General features: G+C 41.5%; 1 protein-coding gene across 3 annotated transcripts in view; it reads left to right on the forward strand.

The window, feature by feature from the left end:
* The window catches only part of LOC149251415 (phosphoinositide phosphatase SAC7-like), a 321,376-nt gene that overhangs the window by 219,077 nt on the left and 80,455 nt on the right, over window positions 1–21,844 (forward strand). For all 3 annotated transcript variants that reach the window (XM_089459423.1, XM_089459424.1, XM_089459422.1), the window contains one exon: window positions 6,462–6,555. In XM_089459423.1, coding sequence (XP_089315549.1) covers window positions 6,462–6,555 — 94 coding nt within the window. The remainder of the gene's footprint in view (window positions 1–6,461; window positions 6,556–21,844) is intronic.

Consider the following 21,844-nt stretch of genomic DNA (forward strand, 5'->3'; position numbering starts at 1 on the left):
TCATCAACACTGCTTTTGATGAATGGAAATAACTCCCTTGCAAAGAGGGAGTGTGGAAATTGGGTAGCTTAGGAGGTACTCTTACAACCCTTGGGTGCTAGTTTTGTGAGGAGAAAACCCACAAAATGTTGTGTTTGTGGGCAAGGTACCCAAATTTGGGGTTTTGGACACAAAGGTGTGGGCTTGGAACCCAAGGAAACTAATTTAATATTCTAATTTGGTTTAGTGGGGTCTCTTGAAGGATAAAGAGGGCTCCTAAGTCACCTATTAGAGAGATATAAATATAGGCCAAAGGATAGGACAAGACACAAGTGAGATGTGATTTCATTTGTGGAGCAAGATAATCAAGCAAAAGGAGTTGAAGTCAAGTGAAGGAGGTCGAATCAAGGAGTTCTGTTTAAGGTCTATTTGTAGTGTTGGAAGGTCCGCAGCCAATGAGGATGGAGTCACAGATATTGTGAAGGACTTTTCTTGGAGGGCTGAGGTGGAAAAGTTTTGGCCACAGCCAACAAGGAGAGTTTAAGATCCAGCAGAAGAGGCCACAACACAAAAGGGTCTTTTTTGTGTTTTATAGGGCAACCAAGGGCAAGGAGGGCTGACTGTAGGCTGCCTTAGCCCTAGAAGTAGGGTCGTAAGGAAAAACAAAGCAGGCCGAGGATCATTTTAGGAGGGACGAGTGCCTTTAAGGCTTAGTAAATGTTGGCCGAGTTACATTGATGGTTGCTGTAGCAGGCCGAGTTGAAGAGGAGGCAGATTAGGGTTACTGTAGTAGCTTGGAGGCCTAGTTAGGGTAGGCCGTGGCCTACAACATAGGACAACAAGGCAAGGGGCTGTTAAGGAGGGCTGAACAGAGGCTGTTATAGTTGAGTGGGCTAAAGGAAGAGTCTACTAGTGATCAACAGTTGGATAGAGTTATAAAGGAGTTGACCCTATGGACAAAAGAGGATTGGAAGGGCTAGTTTCCAACAACAGTGGAACGAACAAAGTTCGACCTTCAAAATAAATACTCCAGAAGACTTGGAATATGTAGATCTCCATTGAATTGTGCACACTTCAATATCCTTTTGACCATAAGTTTGCTGTTTTTGTTTTGAGAGATACAGATATGCAGACTGATCGGAATGTCTGCTCTTCCGATTTAGATGTAGATAAGGAGTTTGTCTTTCCCTTGTCATGTGTGTGGCAAGATTTAGACTTACTTCAGGTTCCGATGTCGTCAAGTTGGTTACAAAATCTTCACTTGGGTTTTTTATTGTTTGAACTGAAACTTCTGAGTACGTCCTTACTTCAGTTGGGTTTGGATTTGTCTGAATTGTGAGATTAATGGGATCTATGTTTGTTTCTTATTCTTCGACTTGCACTGTTACGTCTAAAGACTTTGATACTTATTTCGTGTGTGATTCTTCTAACTTGTTTATTAATGATTACTTATCATCCTCAAGTTTCTTAATTTGAGTGAGTAGACTTTGATTATGGTTTCTCGGACGTAAGAGTTCTTTGGCTTCTGATTCATCAACCTTATTTTCAATGTCTTGACTTTTAAGTTTTTCATCTTTTAGATCTTTGATTTGTTCTAATAACCTTTGGTTCAGGTCTTTTAAGCACAAATTTTCTTCTTCCTTCTCTGATAGAATCTCATTGAATTTCTTCTCGACACATCCCTTTTCTTCTTCTAATTTTTTCTTTCGTTCCTTGGACTTCTTGACCTTCACAAGTAATTTTTGGCTATGGTCCCTTAGACGCAAAATTTCCTCGTCTTTTTCTGTTAATTTTTGTTCCAGTTTTGCAAGTTTTTCCTCTCGTTCTGTCATTTGCATTAGTACATCATCTTGACATTCTTCCGCATTAAATAATTTTCCACATGTTGGACAACATAATTCGCAATTTTTATGAATCCAAGGATATTCAATGTATGTTATACAAAACAAACATTTAGTCCAAAATAATGATTGTTGTGTGGAACTCATCTTGCTTCCTTTTCCTCTTATATGAGCTTTGACCCCCCCCTTTTTTCTTTGAAATATACTTCGGACTATTTTTACTACCTCTTGTATTTTGTTTTCCTCAATAATAATACCTTCTTCCTTTCTTTTACTTTTCAAATAAAAAACCTCTTTTTTTGAAATAATTTTTTTTGGTAATATATATATATATATATATATATATATAAATTGATTATTACAATCTCCTCTTTTAATTTTAATTATTTTTAATAATACCTTTTTTCTAAGTCATCTTTTGACTTGTTAAAAATCTACACTCCAATATTAATATCACTTTATGTCACGCCCACTTTATTAAATATCTTAAGTAACAAATCCAATGGTTCATCATACACTCTATATAGGATATTATTTTCATATAATCCAATGGTTCATCATACCCTCTATATAAGATATTATTTTCGTATAATATTATCCACTTCTTTTGAGATTAATGAACGACAATATGACCAACTAAAGAAATGACATGACTGCATGACCAGAGCAACAAAACGGTATGGGTCACGTCTTTTCAAAAGATCTTTCAATCTCCGCTAAACAGGTGATGGCACTAACAGGTTGCGATTACAATGTTAAGCAGTCGAGATTTTGGTAGTGGTCGCGGGAGTTTGTGGTGGCAGATTTCAATGCAGCATGGATTTCGTAGTGCGGAAGGCGGATGCAGCATGATAGGTGCAGTTGTGGTTGGGTGGTGGAGGTGGAAGTGGTCAACGATCGTTGGGCGGTTGTGTTGCATGAACCAACTGTGGAAGGCTTACGTGCAATGGTGTGGAGGAGGCTACAGCTGAGTTGACGACTAGAGGATGTTGTGACTCTGGCTACCGAGTGATCGTGCGGCCTGGGACAGTGGTCCGATGGCTGTTACGTGCGGGTGTTTGTTAACTGCATGTTGGCGATGACGAGGAGTTATGTGGCACGATTATTTTGTTAGCAGGTTGGGTGGCTGCAGGAGTAGAGTTTGGCGTCTTCGACTGTTGTTGGGTCAGTCGTTGACGTGTCAGTTGCTTTTTTATTTTGTATTTTGACTTTATTTATTTTGATTTTTTTTAATAATTTGTTTTTCTAATTCTTTTTTTAGTTTATGTTTTAAATCTTTTTCTCTCTACCTTATATTATTATTATTATTATCCAATTTTAAGGTCACGACCAAGCCAAACACCAAATTGGTGTATGATACCCCTTGTTTGTGGGACAAGGGACCCACCTCCGCGCAACGATTTGACTGCTAAGTCTTCGAAGGCATACATATTCTAACTCCCTCCGGTTTTGAATCTATGACTTCTTAGGAGGGAACACATGCTCTTAACCATTAGGGCAACTCATGCTGTATGATATATATATATTTTGAAGGATTCTTTTCCAATTTTTTTTTAATATATTTTTTTACTATTTTTTTATTTTGATATATCTTTTCTTTTCTCTCCTTTTTATTTTAAAAATAATATATATATTTTTTCTCTTCTCTTTTTTCTTTTAATACTTGGCCAAAGGCCTAATTGCAATATTGAGAATCTCCAGAAACTTGTGTAGCAAAACGTTCAAATTTGTGACGACAACAAGGTTGGCGAAGACTTAATTGCCAAAGGCTGGGATCTGCCAACTTGGCTTTGATACCAAATGGAACGAACAAAGTTTGACCTTCAAATTAAATACTCCAGAAGACTTGGAATGTGTAGATCTCCATTGAGATACAAGAATATATATTATATGTATGAATAAGAATGCTGCTATGTTACCAGGATTCGGATACGGATACGGATACGGATCCGCTAGTTTTTTGAAAATCCAAGATCCGGATATGGCAAGGATACGTCACGTACAAAAATTTAAATACATTAAAATTAAATTTAAATACATTAAAATTAAAATTAAAATTTAAATACATTAAAATTAAATCTAAATACATAATACATTAAAATTAAATTTAAATATATTAACATTAAAATTAAATTTAAATACATTAAAATTAAATTTAAATAAATTAAATTTAAATACATTAACATTAAAATTAAATTTAAATAAATTAAATTTAAAATTACTAAAAGTAAATATTGTAAATATTATAAATTATAATAAATTAAATTTATATTTGACATTTCCATATAATATATATTATAAATTTATATATACATAATTCATATTCGAAATTTGTAATTAAATTTATATTTGTAAATAATATATATTATATATCACAAAAAATAATATTAAACATTGGTCCAAACTATATATTTATTATTATCCCACGCAGAAATTTAAATTAAATACAGTGTAATGAATATTAAAAATTCAAATACGTTGTGACCGCGACTACCCGACGACTACGCTGATTCACTGCGAGTCTGCGACTGTGTGCGGGCTGAACAGTGCTGCGTGCTGCTGAAACCTGAGGGTCACTGTGCTGCGTGCAGGGGGAGCAGCGAACAGAAGTGAATGCGGACAAAAGCGGAGCAGGGTATGACAGACGGCGACCACATTATAATATACACATTAAAAAATAATATTTAAACCTCAAACCGACAATCGAACCCTAAAAAAATATCTGCTTTTCGCTGACTTTTCGGCGACCATATACCGTTTCCGGCAGCCACCAGCGGGATCCGTATCCTGCAAAAGTTTTCCGTTTCCAAAACTGTATTTTTATAACATACGTATTTTTGCCGTATTTTTTGCGTATCGTATCCGGATCCGTTTCAGATCCGTGGATCCGGCAACATTCCTCTTGCCTCTGCCGGATCCGGTAACATAGGAATGCTGTTACAAATGAGAGTGAGGGGTCTGCTTATATACTAGGCAGGTGTCTCTTCATGGAAAGTCATGTCCCATTTAGACATGCCCCTTCAACACTAATTACTAATTAATTAATCATTATTATGATTATCATCATTGTTTATATTTAATATATTTTATTCATAACAAACAACGACAACAAGCAAGTACAGTTGTTCATTGTTTGTTTTTATGGTCAGTGATAATCTATAGGATAAGGTCTCAGCCAAAGGACAGACTTGTATTTTGTTGTATATTAGCATTTGTACAGGGATTGTAAAGGGCCATGATCCCTGGTATGGGAGCCCTATGATCTTCTTATCAATGGACTGACGGGGAATGTGTTTGGGCCAATAATTCTTGTGTAGTGTTGTTGATTTCACTGATGCTGTGCAAAGTGCTTTATAATTGGGTATCTCTAGTGTGTTTATGTGCTTAGTTAAGTCATAGACTAGACCTAGGGTGTGTGGAATTTCAACAGCAACCTGTTTATTATGATTGGTTTTAGAGTCTTGCAACTGGACAATAGTATATTACAATGAAGCAATGGAAGGGTTATGAACACAAGCTTCACAAGTAGTAGCATAAAGGACCTTATAATATTGAAAGCATTTTGTTGTGGAAAGGGCAGAGTAAAATCCTTGATTTTCTTTTTAATATTTGTGAGTTGTTTAAAACATCGTTCTTCAGGGTGCTCCAGTTTGGTGCACTACTTACAAAGTATTTTTCCAGACTGCTTCTTTCCTTTCTGCTTTTTTGCACTTCAGACGAAGTATTTTTTCAAACTAGTATTATGTCTTTTGGACATCCAATTTTGTCTTTGTTTTCCTTTGGAAAATGAGGCTTTTGTTAGGAGAGTCTAACTTAGTGAGGTTTTGTAGCTTTTCTTATTCTTCAATTGATGCATTACAGAAGGTGTCAAAATCTATAGATGTGCTAACTGCAAACAAATTCATCATGGTGTCGTTGTTGGAAACAAACACTTGACAAGGAGAGTGCAGACTATTAGGAACAGTTTTAATTGATTGGGTATCTTTCCTTTTACAGTCAGATCAACATTCCTTCACTTGAAATTATAGTTACTTCATTTGACCTAGAAAACCTTTGATTTGGTGAATATCTCGAGGATCACATTTATTATTGTTCGAGTTGAATTACACAAATGTCATTTGGGTTAGAGAATATCTTCTCGAGGGTTATGTTTTACATCACGAATATCCTCTAATCTAATAATGATTTGTTGCCTTAATTTTTCCTTTTCATTTTCATCCTTGCTTGGTATTGGAAGGAACTGGACCCATTTGTGAAGGGTTTTTTAGTGTCTGCGTCAACTTGAGAATTATTGCTTGTGCTGTTCTTGACTTGTCTTATTGTCTTTCGAGTGATGCAGCAAATCAATTTTTGACATGCATGAATGCATTAATTTTTGGTATGTTAGGTTAGGTTCAAAAGGTAAAAAGAAAAACATATAATCTTCTGTGATAGTAGTTCTTGATTGCTTTTTTGTTTTTGTTTTTGTTTTTTGATAATTATCATGTGTGCTTGTTTGGAAGTATAAAATCAGCTAAAATAATTAGATTAAACTATTGGTCTAATGAGACACCTATATTTGTCTACAACTCATTTCATTTTCTTCTAGAGGCCACCTTCATGGCTTAATACACTTTTTATCTTGTAATGTTGTCTTATTAGGCATGGTCAACGTACGATCCAAGGGATACTTGGTGATGGTCATAATGCCCTTGCACGATACTATTTCAACAACTTTTGTGATGGTGTAAAACAGGTTTGTATGACAAAGATTTCATATGATTGCCCATCTTAAGTGTAAATTCTTTTCTAATTGATAAGAAGAAATGCGTTTATTTGAGTGCTTCTTTTAAGGTTGATATGATTTTCGAATTGCTAGTCTATTTGAGCACGAGTAAAAAGCTAGGTGCTCAAGAATACGGTATACCTATAAATGACTCTTGGAACATGATTATGTAGTTCAAGAGGATAGCTCTTCCACGATCTACCATCTAAAATACAACCAAAATGAAACAAAATTGGTTCTCCACTGATACAACTACAGATCCAGAAAATGGATTTCATCCCTTTAGAGAATTCTTCAAGAATCATCTTGTAGACATCCAGCATCAAAGCCTCCCTTGAAAACGTGTTAGCATCAGAATTCAACACTCAGAAAATATGAGTTCAGCTAATGTGATGAAACTGTTCAGAAATAACCTTCAGTTGCTGAGAGATTTGATGTAGGGCCACGTTTGTCACTTGAATCTTGTCACTCATCCGATTAATAGTTAACTTTTAGTGTTTGTAAACCTGCTGAGTGGAAATGTTTCCATCGTTCTTTCTATTGCATGTTTGAGAAGTGCAAACAAGGCATTAAACTAACCCTGGTTATGTCCTCTGCCCTATGTGTCTCGGATAGTAAAGGATAGAACCCAGCTTGCATGATTGAGCCCTTTCTTGACTGAATCCATTGAAATAATCCCAGGGCAGCCCCATAACCTTCGTCCGATGTACAAGACTTCAGTGATTGAGGCGGCTTATACATGGAGCCAGACCTTGTTGAGACACCTTGAAGGATGGCCATTGCCTGTCACAAAACAAATGCTGGCATTACGAGCCGGCCAAATTCCCCAAGCAACCGGAATGGGAAGGAATCGTAAGAATTTTAAATTACCACTACGGAAAAAACCATGAAATCATTCTATAGTTGTAGTACCATTCCATAAATAATCTTTCTATATATCTGGTTTCAATCTCTTTCCAAACCTGTCTTGCATAGGAACACTCCAAGGACAGGTGGGAATTTGTTTCCTCATTCCTTTTACATAAGGTAAAAATACCAGGCCCAATTTGATTACTCTGTTGCAATGGATCCCATGTCAGCACCCTTTCTTTCAGCGCTAACCAAAAGAACAATATGCCTTTAAATGGACCTTTTATTTTCCAATTTTTCTTTGACCACCATTAACTGTCCAAGGGATTCAAATCCTGCGTAGCTTGGTATCCCAATTTCGCTTGGATTCAGTTCCTGCATAGCTTGGTATCCCAATTTCACTTGGATTCAAATCCTGCACAGCTTGGTATCCCAATTCATCAGCTTCAGTTAAATGAATGTGAGCCTTATACAATTTCTTCAATTACAATACATGTTTTGCAGAACGACAAAAGGATCCTCAGGTTCTTTGTCAAGGTTGAGAATTTTCTTTGTCTGACCTCTTTGAGGTTCAAGCTTAGCCAACTCGAGATAAGGGACATGAACATTTACTTTAGTTAAGACACTCCCCAAGTCCACATCTAAAGAAGCATCATTATTCTTTTGGGTTGGAGTTGGTTTGGGGTTGCTGGGTAAAGGTAAGGATGCTTAGTCCAATTCTTTGGTAGGGCATCATGTTAGATTTCCTTAAACCCAGTAACTGATTTATGATTCTCTAAGCATGCAACCAGAAATACAATTAAACTGTTGTTCTGAAACTTGAATCACAAAGACTACTGAGTTTCTAACCATAGCATGCACAATGGAAGTAAATAAAAGTGAAGGAAAACACATGCAACACATAAAAAACCTGATATATGAGGAAACACTAACTCCGGGGAAAACCTGCAATCTGTGTGTGTGTTTTTCTATTAGCTTCAGCATATCTTTCTTAAGAAATTCTTACAGCAAAGGAACACTTCCCTTTTACAGCAAAAAATTCCCTCTGAACAGCTCAAACAAATCTGATTCACCCCCACAAGTGTCTCGGCCTGTACGGCCCGTGTAGTGCAGCATTGATTGGCTGTACGACCCTCTCTGTGCCCTTCTGCATGCTGGAGATGAGTCGGCCTTATGCTGAGCTGAATTAGAGGCCGTACGACCCTCTCTTTCTCTCTCTTGGTCGCTGAACTGACTGTTGGACTGTTGAAACCCTTCTCTTTCTTGAGCTGAGCTAACACACACTCTATGCCAATTGATTTAACCACTTCCATGCCCTATTCCCTTCCCCCTAGTAAGTCCACCTGGACCCACCATGATCTCCAATGGCTGAAATTAACTCATGATGAAGGGATGAGATCTAATCACTTGTTGACTTTAGGCTTTTTAATTTTTCCTAAGTCCAACATTAGGAAATAGTAAATTAAATTAATAATCTGCTATGTGGCTGTCCTGTGTGTCCTTCTGCAAGTCTTGACACCAAGGCAAGTAGAAATCTTGCTGCTCTACTCCAATCAACACTCCCACTTAGAGAGGAAGGTGTTCTGCACTACACCCAACTTGTCTGTAATATTCCAAATGGAAAAACACCTTAGATAGCAGAAGCAATGAACTAGCTACAACTACAACATTCAGAAATGCACAACCATACATATTTGAACATGGAAATATGAGCAAAAACTCTAAGTCATAGTATTAATTTTGATAAATATGAGTACAATAAATGAGATCCTAGGAACTCGGGCTTGCTACTACAAGCTATGGCAAGAACCCAAGAGTGACTGCAATGCTCAAACGCTGGAAAGATACTCTAGGAAGCACTGTGCTTGCCCATGAAGAACTGCTCGCTATTGCTGGAAGGAAACTGGAACACTGCTTTGAAGAGTTCTTGAAATGAACTGAAACTCTGATGGTGGCCTCCTCACTAGATACCTGGCAAGACCCAAAAATATCTCACGAACCCAAGTGGTGGAAATGGTCCCAGGGTGAACTGCGCCGTACTCCAACAATTTCTGCTGCTAGTTGCTGGATGGAACTAGGAATTCTGCTCTCAGAAGTGCTCAGAAAATTCTGCAAAATTAATCCTAGCCTCCTCTCACCAAACCCACAAAAACCCATAAAGGGTTTGGGTTGAATCCACCAACCCCTGGTGACCCCCAACAAGTGCAAATTGCCCAATTTGGTCAGAAAGCGCCCCATAGTTTTGATATTACTGAATTATGCCCCAAATCTACCATGGGAAATTTATCCAATCTCTAGCTAATTCTCAATTGAGAAATACCTCCTATCTCCAACCCTTATCTCTTGACAAATTCTTCTTCCTTCTTCCCTTGCGCAGGTTCAGCCAGAAACCCCAGCGCAATGTTCAGAGTGAGAGAAGTGGCTCCTGAAAATCCCTGCCTCACAACCCAACAAATTTGCTACAAAATCTCCAGCAATGTGTGGTAAAAATTGCTGCAATTCCTCCAGAATTCTAGCAATCTATCGCTGATCTCAATTGGGGTGCTTCGAACAACGTTTGCGCCCAAGGAAAATACGCACCGGCTAGAAATGATCTGCAATGTATCTCCTTTAGAAGTCTTAAGATAGACTTCTCTATACTCTCCTAGGGTGACACTCAGAGTTCACCGGAGGTAGAGGTGGAATTCCCGCTTGGGAATCCCTCGTGTTAAACAACATTGGTTGACTTGGCTAAACAACTTAAGAAAACTTGTGTTCAAAAGTTAAATTGTTAAAAGATGCAAATGAAGGCCTCTTCTCCTTATTAATTGTTGACTTCCTTTTCTCCCTTGGTTCCCCCACTCTTTCTCTCCTAATTCACACCCTTCTCTTTTCTCTCTCCAAGAGTACGAGTTCCCTTCTTGGGCCAAATTTCTCTCTCTTGTGGGCCCCACATTCCACTAGAGCTGCAATTTCCCTTTTTCCTCCTAAGTCCCATTGCCAAAATTTCCTCCTCTTCCAAAAATCGTCTATAATGCGGAAAATCAAAATCGGGGATATTACAGTCCTCCCCCCCAAAAATTGTTTGTTCTCAAGCGATGCCGGTACAAGCACCCTCTTCTCCTTATTAATTGTTGACTTCCTTTTCTCCCTTGGTTCCCCCACTCTTTCTCTCCTCATTCACACCCCTTCTCTTTTCTCTCTCCAAGAGTACGAGTTCCCTTCTTGGGCCAAATTTCTCTCTCTTGTGGGCCCGACATTCCACTAGAGCTGCAATTTCCCTTTTTCCTCCTAAGTCCCATTGCCAAAATTTCCTCCTCTTCCAAAAATCGTCTATAATGCGGAAAATCAAAATCGGGGATATTACAGTCCTCCCCGCCAAAAATTGTTTGTTCTCAAGCGATGTCGGTACAAGCAGCCTCTCTGAGTGTTGATCACCACTATCACCACCAGTAACACTAGGGTCCCAAATGTGCCACTGAGTCATCCCCGATCTCTGCACTGTTTGGTCATGAACGAATCCCTCGATACTCGGATCCCTAGCCATCTTGATCACTATGAAGCACCCCTTGCTCCGCTCATTGTCCAACCAAGTATAGGTAGTAGAAGCCCTCTACATACTATCAATAAGTAGAGCATAATGATAATGTAGGACTCTGTCCAACTCCCCATGAAGCTTCCCTACCAAATAGTCCACCTCTTGCAGTCCAAGGATAAACACCTGAAGATACAACCCAATCCCCATGAGGAAGAAGTGTCTCCCATATGGTATTCGCCTGATATCCTCCTTTTGACCAACTTGCCATGCTGATGAAGTCTCCCATGCCATACACCAATCACAAAAGCCCAATGGAAGATCCGAATGATCTTCCCCTATAGAAATTAGCTCATCCCCTGGGGTAGTAGTATTGGCAAGTCCTGTGATGCCCGGATCCCATGCTAGTATGGAAAGGGTGTCACCAAAAGGGTCTACCTTACATCCAAGCTACCTCTACAGATGACCAGACTGCCTCCAAGCCTACATTCGCCAACTTGCGCTCTGACCATATGCCATAGCTGGAAAGCCTCTCTTTCAATGCACCATGTCGCATCCCATTGTCTCAGATGAACCTCTTGGCCCCTGTTGCTCGTGACGAGAACATGAAGAGGCGATATCCAAGTCCCCTGTGTCAGTTTGCAATGCTGGAGAGTGATAAATGGAAGCTCATGGTAGGCCCTGTGATCAACTCGCTCTCCAAACCCAATGGTGTGCCTGATGCCCCTGTCAGGAGATCTCTCTAGTGGCAACACTCCAACAACCTGCTGTGCATCATCATGCTCTGCTGCACACAAAGATGCACCCTTGCACTCCTCTGCATAGCGCTGAACTCCATGGCACAAATCAATGCACCATTGGATACCAATGTTCAATGCCATGCCACCATGTACCATAGGGCATCCCATAGGTGCCCATGCATCCACCACCCTACTAGTAAACCCACCACGATGTGATCTACACGTCATCTTGCCAGGTACACCTGAGTGGCCCAACTCCTCACATGCAATCAAGAATATCATTATCGTACGAAACCTCAATAGCTCTAGTGCCCAATATATCAATGAGAGAGCACTGTCTCCATATGATTCCCTGTCCGATGGTTTGTCGATGGCAATTTCTCCTACAAACTTGTGCCAAAGTAGGCTAATCACCGTGTGACCCACGCACGATCAATATGCCAAGATAACCCATGAAATCTATCTACTCCCTAGTTAGATCATCCTGCCACTATTGCTGATGGAGATCTCAAAGTGTGTGGGCACTCGGTCACCGAATCCATCACATCGCTAATACCACCACTAACCAAGCCCATGTTGTGGCGGGAAACCCCACTTGGATCCCAACTACAGTCTGGCCCTCGAGCTCCTTTGGTAACCCACGACCCCTACTAAACTATGCCCCTGGCCTTGAATAGATCCAGACACCTAGAGTGATCCACTGGGTACCAAATCAACCTCTCGCCATCCTATCCCAAAAAGAGGGATTGAAGGCACAAGCTCTTGTGGAAGGAACAAGCCCCCCAAGTTGATGCGATGTCATACTCAGCTCATGTCGCTCAGTCCTGCTGACCTGGTCATCCCCTATGGTCTGTCTAGACAACTCTGCCTCTCAATCCAATGCATAGTGTTGGGTTAATAACGTCGTAGGCTCTGTCAACTTGGCTCTGAAGCAAACTGTGCTGAAATCCCAACGTGTGCTCTACATGCTGCCCCTCATCAATGGCTAGCTTGCGTATCCTCCTCCATCATGGGCTCAACATGAGGCTGCAACTGCTCCTCTATAGACATCCCAACGTGCAAGGCATTCTCACCAGTCAACTATAGGTGGTTGTTCGTCCTGAGACTTTGTCATGGACCTAGATGCCTGATCGATAAATACCTCAACAATAGATGGCACCTCATCAGTGGTGGACACATCTGTGCCTCCTGGCACCTCATCAGTTGGCGGTATGTCTCTTGGCATCTCATCAACGGTGGACACGTTTGTGCCTCCTGGGACCTCATCAGTTGGGGATGTGTCTTTTGGCACCTCATCAATTTGTTGTGTGCTGCTATCACCTAAAAACTTGGACACTGCCCCAGACACCTCATTAATGGATACCTCAACGACATATGACACCTCCTCAATGGTGGACACCTCGGTGTCTCTTGGCACCTCCTTAAAAGTGGACACTTAGGTGTCTCCTAGCACCTCGTCAATGGATGGCCCTATGGGTGTATGCTCTACTCTTTCCCCCAAGGTGTCAGCTGAAGCTATCGAAGGAATCTCCAACAAGGGTGACTCTTGCATCATGTTGGGTATATCTACATGCTCCTCACAACTCTACGTGCCCTTAGCCTCATGCTCAACCTCCTCCTTAGGCTCTTCATATTTAAAGCCAGATCTCCACCAACAAAAGTGCCCCTTGGTCTTACCCTCTAAATGTCTTTGTCCTGTCTGCTCCCTTTGAGGAGATCTGGTGCCCTAATTTTGTTGACTTTCCCCACATGGTGTAAATGGTTGCACCCCACAGCTTATGCACCTCTAGTGTCTCTGCTGTAAGGATGAGGATGGATCTAGTCTAGCACCCTCCTTAGTTGGGCCAACGTCTCATCGTTCCGGTGGATTCCACCCCAGAATTCCTGCACACTGAATTTCCCTTGAGCCATAGATTGTCTATGGTTTAAACCGTCATTGTGTATACATGCCTAATTCTTCCATGATTTTGCTAGTTACCCCATAGTTGGCCAAGATCATGCTCTGATACCACTGTAACATTCCAGATGGAAAAAATATTGTAGATAGTAGAAACAATGAACTATCTACAAGTACAAAATTCAGAAATGCACAACCATACATATTTGAAAATGAAAATATGAGAAAAAACTCAGAGTCATTGTATTAATTTTGATAAATATGAGTACAATAAATGAGATCAAAGGAACTTAGGCTTTCTACCGCAAGCTATGGCGAGAAACCAGGAGTAACTACAATGCTCAAATGCTAGAAAGGTCCCCAGGAAAAACTACAGATGCTGAGGAAGAACTGGCCGCGACTGCTGGAAGGAAACTAGAAGACTGCTCTGAAGAGTGCTTGGAATGAACTAAAACTCTGATGGCGGCCTTCTCACTAGATACAAGGCAAGACCCAGAAATATCTCAAGAACCCATGTGGTGGAAATGCTCCCAGGGTGAATTGCGCCCTCCTACAATAATTAATGTTGTTGACTGCTAGATGGAACTAGGAATTCTGCACTCAGAAGTGCTCAAAAAATTGTGCAAAATTAATCTTAGCCTTCTCTCACTAAACCCACAAAATCTCAAAAAAGGTTTGGGTTGAATCCACCAACCCCCGGTGACCCCGGACAAGTGCAAAATGCCCAATCTGGCTAGAAAACGCCCCACAATTTTGATATTATTGAATTATGCCCCAAATCTACCACGGGAAATTTCTCCCAACTCCGGCTAATTCTCCATTGAGAAATACCTCCTATCTCCAGCCCTTATCTCTCCACAAATTCTTCTCCCTTCTTCCCTTGCGCAAGCTAAGCTAGAAACCCCTACGCAATGTTCAGAGTGAGAGAAATGGCTCCTCAAAATCCCTGCCTCACAGCCCAACAAATTTGCTACAAAATCTCCAACAATGTGTGGGAAAAACTCCTGCAAATCCTCTAGAACTCTAGCAATCTATAGCTGATCTCAATTAGGGTGCTTCGAACAACTTCTGCGCCCAAGGAAAATACGCACCAGCTAGAAATGATCTGCAATGTAGCTCCTTTAGAAGTCCTGAGATAGACTTCTCTCTACTCTCCTAGGGTGACACTCAGAGTTCACCGAAGGTAGAGGTGGAATTCCCGCTTGGGAATCCCTCATGCTAAACAACACCAATTGACTTGGCTAAACAACTCAAGGAAACTTGTGTGCAAAAGTTAAATTGTCAAAAGATGCAAATGAAGGCCTCTTCTCCTAATTTAATTATTGTTGGCCTCCTTTTCTCCCTTGATGGTCCCCACTCTCTCTCTCCTAATTCGCACCCCCTCCTCTTTGCTCTCTACTCCAAGTGATCTGAAAATCACTTATGTATGATCTTAGTTAATTAATATAGGTATTACAGACTCATGTGCTGGTGGTGCCTATGTTATTTTAAGCAACGGATCGATAAGATTGCAAAATACACGACATTGGAAAACAGTAAGAGAAACACAGCAAGAAAATGCAAAAACACAACAAATTAATAAGGAGTTCACCCAATCCTCCTGGGCTACATCTCCTGGTCCAGCTTTCAATGGTGGCCTTTTTATTGTGTCTTTAAGCAGAGTTTTTACAATGAGGAGCTCAATTTGAGTCTCCTATAACAGAGGATGCTTAGTAGGGTGGTACTTGGATTCTCCAAGCCACTAGAGTACACAGACTCCCCCTTACCAAGTCTCGACCTCAACTGGTCTTAATGGGATGAGTCCAATTTGGTACTCAGTTCCCGACAGATATCCTCACAGGGATTGCTTGAACCTCTCAAGCCTTCTCGGTTCTGTCTGCTCAATGCTGCCTTAGCTCTGCAGGTCAGCTCGACTTCTTTGTTCTCTGCTTCTTGCTTCACTCTCTATTCTGTCTCCTTTGTCTTCCTTGTCTGTTCTCTGTCTGTTCATGGCTTAAAGCCAATCCATCCCTTGACTGTTTGCTTCCTCTTCCGGCTCTTCGGATCGCCTGCCTCTGTCCGCTTGGAATTCCCTGCTTCTGTGTCATCGCCACTATGTAACGTTTCACAGGAGGTGGCCACTTGTCTCCTTACGAACTGAGCGCCAGCTCTTCCTTGAATAGATGTTATTTCAGTTACTCTGTGAAATGATTCATCCGCCAGCTCATCGGCTATGTCGGACCCCAAATATCATATGCCTCAGCTTATTCTTCCTTCAAATCCGGTCTCCCATTGGGTGCAATCTCCGCCATTCGATCTGGGGCCTCCAGATCCTACGATCATCGCTTTTATCGCAGGGTGACTTGCTCGACCATTAGCCCACAATGAGAGCGGTTTTCTCTCTCATCTGCCGGACACGCGTCATTCAATGTATGGCATCGCTCAGTCCTCTGACAAACTCGCTTACTGCCCGAAATGCCTCCGATATTTTGCTGGTTTTGGAGCGCGGGACCCGCCTGTCGGTTTTAGCGCTTTTCCCACGGTTTTACCTGTTTTTCACATGACTGGGTGCCGGGGCTTTTCCTTCTCTGAGGTTTTTATCCTACGATGACAGCCTCTGTTTTCTGATCTGGACTCCCTATTTGCTAGTCTGCGCTGTCTCCATGGGCCAACGGTCAGCACGCTTTGACCGAGGGTCCTCGTTGTTCCGTGCTCGCTGCAACTGCCACTGTCTAGAGGTCCTTCCTGATAGCTCGTTATTCACAAAATTTTGAAGTCTGACATAATTTTAAACAGTCATAGAACTCTGATAATTTTCAAGGATCCAATTCGGATCACGACATTCCCATTGAAAAAGCTTTTGGACCACCAAAAGTTGGTTTTCAAGCATCGACTAAGTGAGGGTACAACTTTCACTTGTCCAATCTCTATTCATTTTGCACTGCTTGGCTTTGAACCCCTGAGCCCAATTTTGAGGTACTCAACATCTCCCCTGCGTGTTGTTTTCACCTTCCTGTCCAGAATTGTGTCTTCTTGCAATTTATTAAGATATTCAGGTAGTAGGTCATCAATAGAAAGCAATTGACTTTGTTCTTTGGGATCCTCAATTAGTGAAGGTTCAAATAATCTCAAGCTATCTGCATTTACGACTGAGTAGATATGCATGTAAGCTGGTAGATCAAGGCGAAAAGCATTCTCACCAATTTTCTCAAGCATCTTGAAAGGTCCATACCTGATAGGCTTTAGCTTTTTACCTTCACCTTGCATCCTGTCCTTGTTGATATACAGCCAAACTTGATCACCAACTTGGAAATTATGCTCCATCCGATGCTTGTCATGCCTTGCCTTGTATTTGGCCTGGCTCTTTTCCAATTGTTCCTGTACTGCCTGGTGGATCTGTTGGATTTGTTTGATGAACCGAGTTGCCTTGTCCACATCGCTGTGTCCCTCAACTATTGTGTCCTTGCCAAAGACAAGATATCCTCACAGGGATTGCTTGAACCTCTCAAGCCTTCTCGGTTCTGTCTGCTCAATACTGTCTTAGTTCTGCAGGTCAGCTCGACTTCTCTGTTCTCTGCTTCTTGCTTCACTCTCTATTCTGTCTCCTCTGTCTTCCTTGTCTGTTCTCTGTCTGTTCATGGCTTAAATCCAATCCATCCCTTGACTGTTCGCTTCCTCTTCCGGCTCTTCGAATTTCCTGCCTCTGTCCGCTTGGAATTCCCTGCTTCTGTGTCATCGCCATTGTGTAATGTTTCACAGGAGGTGGCCACTTGTCTCCTTACGAACTGAGCGCCAACTCTTCCTCGAATGGCCGTTATTTCAGTTACTCTGCAAAATGATTCATCCGCCAGCTCATCGGCCATGTCGTACCCCAAATATCATATGCTTAAGCCTATTCTTCTTTCAAATCCGGTCTCCCATCGGGTGCAATCTCTGTCGTTCGATTTGGGGCCTCTAGATCCTACGGTCATCGCTTTTATCGCATGGGTGACTTGCTCGACTGTTAGCCCACGATGAGAGCAGTTTTCTCTCTCATCCGCCGGACACGCGTCATTCAATGTATGGCATTGCTCGGTCCTCTGACAAACCCGCTTACCGCCCGAAATGCCTCCGATATTCCGTTGGTTTTGGAGCACGGGACCCACCTGTCGGTTTTAGCGCTTTTCCCACAGTTTTACCTGTTTTTCACATGACTGGGTGCCGGGGCTTTTCCTTCTCTGAGGTTTTTATCTTGCGATGACAACCTCTGTTTTCTGATTTGGATTCCCTATTTGCTAGTTTGCGCTGCTGCGCGGTCTCCATGGGCCAACGGTTAGCGTGCTTTGACTGAGGGTCCTCGTTGTTCCGTGTTGGCTGCAACTGCCACTGTCCAGAGGTCCTTCCTGATAGCTAGTTATTCACAAAATTTTGAAGTTTGACATAATTTGAAACAGTCATAGAACTCTGATAATTTTCAAGGATCCAATTGGGATCACGACATTCCCAATGAAAAAGCTTTTGGACCACCAAAAGTTGGTTTTCAAGCATCGACTAAGTGAGGGTACAATTTTTTCACTTGTCCAATTTGCATCCATTTTGCAGTGCTTGGCTTTGAACCCCTGAGCAATTCTGAGGTACTCAACATCTCCCCTGTGTGTCGTTTTCACCTTCCTGTCCAGAATTGTATCTTCCTGCAATTCATTAAGATATTCAGGTAGTAGGTCGTTAATAGAAGGCAATTGACTCTGTTCTTCGGGATCCTCAATTAGTGAAGGCTCAAATAATCTCAAGCTATCTACATTTACGACTGAGTAGATATGCATGTACGCTGGTAGATCAAGGCGAAAAGCATTCTCACCAATTTTCTCAAGCATCTTGAATGGTCCATACCTGATAAGCTTTAGCTTTTTACCTTCACCTTGCATCCTGTCCTTGTTGATATACAGCCAAACTTGATCACCAACTTGGAAAGTATGCTCCATCTGATGCTTGTCATGTCTTGCCTTGTATTTGGCCTGGCTCTTTTCCAACTGTTCCTGTACTGCTTGGTGGATCTCTTGGATTTGTTCGATGAACCTAGTTGCCCTGTCCATATCACTGTGTCCTTCAACTGTGTGTCATTACCAAAGACAAAATCCAAGGGTGACCTTGGTGTGAAACCAAAACAGGTCTCAAAAGGAGATCTCTGTGTGGAAGAATGTTTGGCTCGGTTGTAAGCATGCTGCACATAACACAAATGTTCATCCCAAAGCTTAGGATGCTTGCTGCAATATCCCCTGAGTAACTGGATCACTGTCCTGTTGACTACTTCTGTCTGGCCATCAGTTTGTGGATGGAAAGCTGTGCTTTTCTTCAATTTGGTGTCCATCAGTTCCCACAGACTTGACCAAAACTTTCCCACAAATTAGGTGTCTCGATCAGATATAATGGAAGTGGGTAATCCAAAATGAATCCATACATGTTGAAAGAACAATTTTGCAGTTTGTTCAACTGTAATCTGTTTACTACAAGGTATCAAAATACACATTTCACTGAACCTATCCATAACAACATATAGATAATCCCGACCTTTCCTAGATTTGGGCAATCCTCTAACAAAGTCCATGGAAACACTTTCCCGAGGATGAGAAGGTATTGGTAATGGAGTGTACAACCCTAGTTTTCTATTGCTGGGCTTGCTTTTAGCACACATAGTACACCCTCTTACATATCTAGAAACTGTCTCGTTCATTTTTGGCCAATAACAAAACCTTTGCCACTATGCAATTGTTTTTAAAAGAATGTTGAATGAATTAATTTTGAATGAGCAAAACAGCTCAATCATAATACAGAGATATTTACAATAATAGAAACATCAGGTTTCTATGTAGAATATAGAAACACTCAGTTTCATCTAAGAAACTGCTAAAAGAATACAAATAACAACAGCTAAATACAATGAGCATTAAATACTAAATAGAATACTAAATAGGAATATTCTAATACCCTCCCTTAATGCTCAATCTGTTTACAACACCAATAGACCCTCTGAATTTTACAAATTTATCAGGACCAAGAGGCTTGGTGAAAATGTCGGCGGGCTGCTCTGTTGTGGGAACATATTGTAACTGAACTGAGCCGTCTTCAACAAGCTGGCGAATGTAGTGGCAATGAGTTTCCACATGCTTTGTTCGTTCATGAAAGACTGGATTCTTGGCAAGTTTGAGCACTCCCTGATTATCACAAAACAAAGAAGTAGGCCCTGTCTGGGAAACATGCATATCTGCAAGCATACGTCGAAGCCAAACTGCCTCACAGGATGCCTTAACTGCTCCCCGATACTCTGCTTCTGTTGAGGAGAGAGCCACTGCATGTTGCTTCTTACTGGTCCAAGTAACAACACCGGATCCTAGATTAAACACATACCCAACTGTAGATTTACGGTCATCAACTGAACTGGCCCAGTCAGAATCAGTGTAACCACGGAGTATAGGTTTGGAACTTCGAGTGTATAGGAGACCATAATCAGAAGTGCCACGCACATATTGTAGCACACGCTTTGCTGCTTGCCAATGATCAGCTTTAGGAGCTGACATGAAACGGGAAATGTAGCTTACTGCAAAACTGATGTCAGGTCTGGTAGCAGTAAGGTAGATGAGACTGCCCACTAATTGCCTGAATAAAGTTTCATCCACAAGGGGAGAGGATGACTGTGCTGAAAGTTTGAGCCCTGGTTCCATAGGAGTCGTGGCTGGTTTGCAATCCTGCATTCTGAACCTGTCCACAAGATTTCTGGCATACTTGGACTGAGAGAGAAAGATCTGATTTTCAGTCTGCCAAACTTCAACCCCCAGACAGTAATGAAGAAGTCCCAAGTCGGTCATCTCAAAAGTTCTGCATAAATCTTGTTTGATCCTATGGATCAAATGTGCATGACTGCCAGTAATGATAAGGTCATCCACATAGACAACCACAAACAAGATATCATCACCAGTATGCTTGATATACAGATTTGCATCAGATGGACTCCGCTGAAAACCTTGATCTGTCAGGTACTGATCAATTTTCATGTACCAAGCCCGAGGAGCTTGTTTCAATCCATAGATTGCTTTAGCTAACCGACACACTTTCTGTTCTTGACCAGCAACCTTGAATCCTGGAGGCTGCGTCATGTAGACTTCTTCTTGGAGATCACCATTTAGGAAAGCACTCTTTACATCCATCTGATGAACTTTCCAATTGAACTGAGCTACTAGGGCGAGCATAAGCCTTATGGTACTCATCTTGGCTGTAGGAGCAAAAGTCTCCTCATAGTCAATGCCTTCCTTCTGTGAGAACCCTCGAGCCACAAGACGAGCTTTATACTTGTCTATGGTTCCATCAGCTTTGTATTTCACTTTATACACCCATTTGCAACCTATGGGTTTTTTGTCTGCAGGAAGATCAGAAAGTGTCCATGTGTGATTCTTCTGAAGGCTCTGGAATTCGGCTTCCATAGCCTGTTCCCACTCAGATGTACCCTTAGCCTCTGAATAGGTTTGAGACTCAAAAGTACTGTGTAGGTTAGCCATAAGAGCAAAATTGACTGTAGACTGTTGTCTGTTCTTATGTCTAGAAGTTCTGCCTTCAAGGAGCTCATCATCCCGGAGATCACCAATGGTTTTAGCCCACCATTTTGGCCGAAGAGTAGAAGAAGCAATAGCAGGAGTAGAGGAACCAATATCAGGAGGAGGTAGAGAAGACTCAAGAGCAATAGGGGCCGCAAGAGGAGGGTTATTTTCTGGAGGAAGCTCAGATAGAGTATTATCAAATACTGATGCTACATCATCCCTCTCATCAGGTGGACCGACCGGAAGAAGAACACTGTGAGGCTGATCCTCAGAACACTGCTTAGAAGAAGAAGACTGAAAGAATCCTCTGTCTTCATCAAATACTACATCCTGACTGAAGCTAAGACGACCAGTGGCTATATCTATCAGCCTATAGGCCTTGTGATGATCACTGTACCCTGTCATCATGAGTTTCTGGCTTTTGGAATCCAACGTAGATCTCTTAGCAGCTGGAATCCAAACATATGCAACTGAGCCAAATACTTTGAGATGACTGATCTTAGGCTTACGGCCAGACCAAACCTCTTCAGGAGTCTTCCCTGTAACAGCCTGAGTGGGTGATCTATTAAGAAGATAAACAACAGTAAATACTGCTTCAGCCCAGAATTTGTTTGGAACACTCCTGTGTTGTAGCATGGAACGAGCCATTTCAACAACCGTGCGATTGCGACGCTCGACAACACTGTTTTGCTGAGGAGTGTAAGGAGTGGTT

Source organism: Pinus tabuliformis, chromosome 7 (assembly GCF_031772625.1).
Source record: "Pinus tabuliformis cultivar Carrire ecotype Pingquan chromosome 7, CPIR1, whole genome shotgun sequence".
NCBI classification, from domain to species: Eukaryota; Viridiplantae; Streptophyta; class Pinopsida; order Pinales; family Pinaceae; genus Pinus; species Pinus tabuliformis.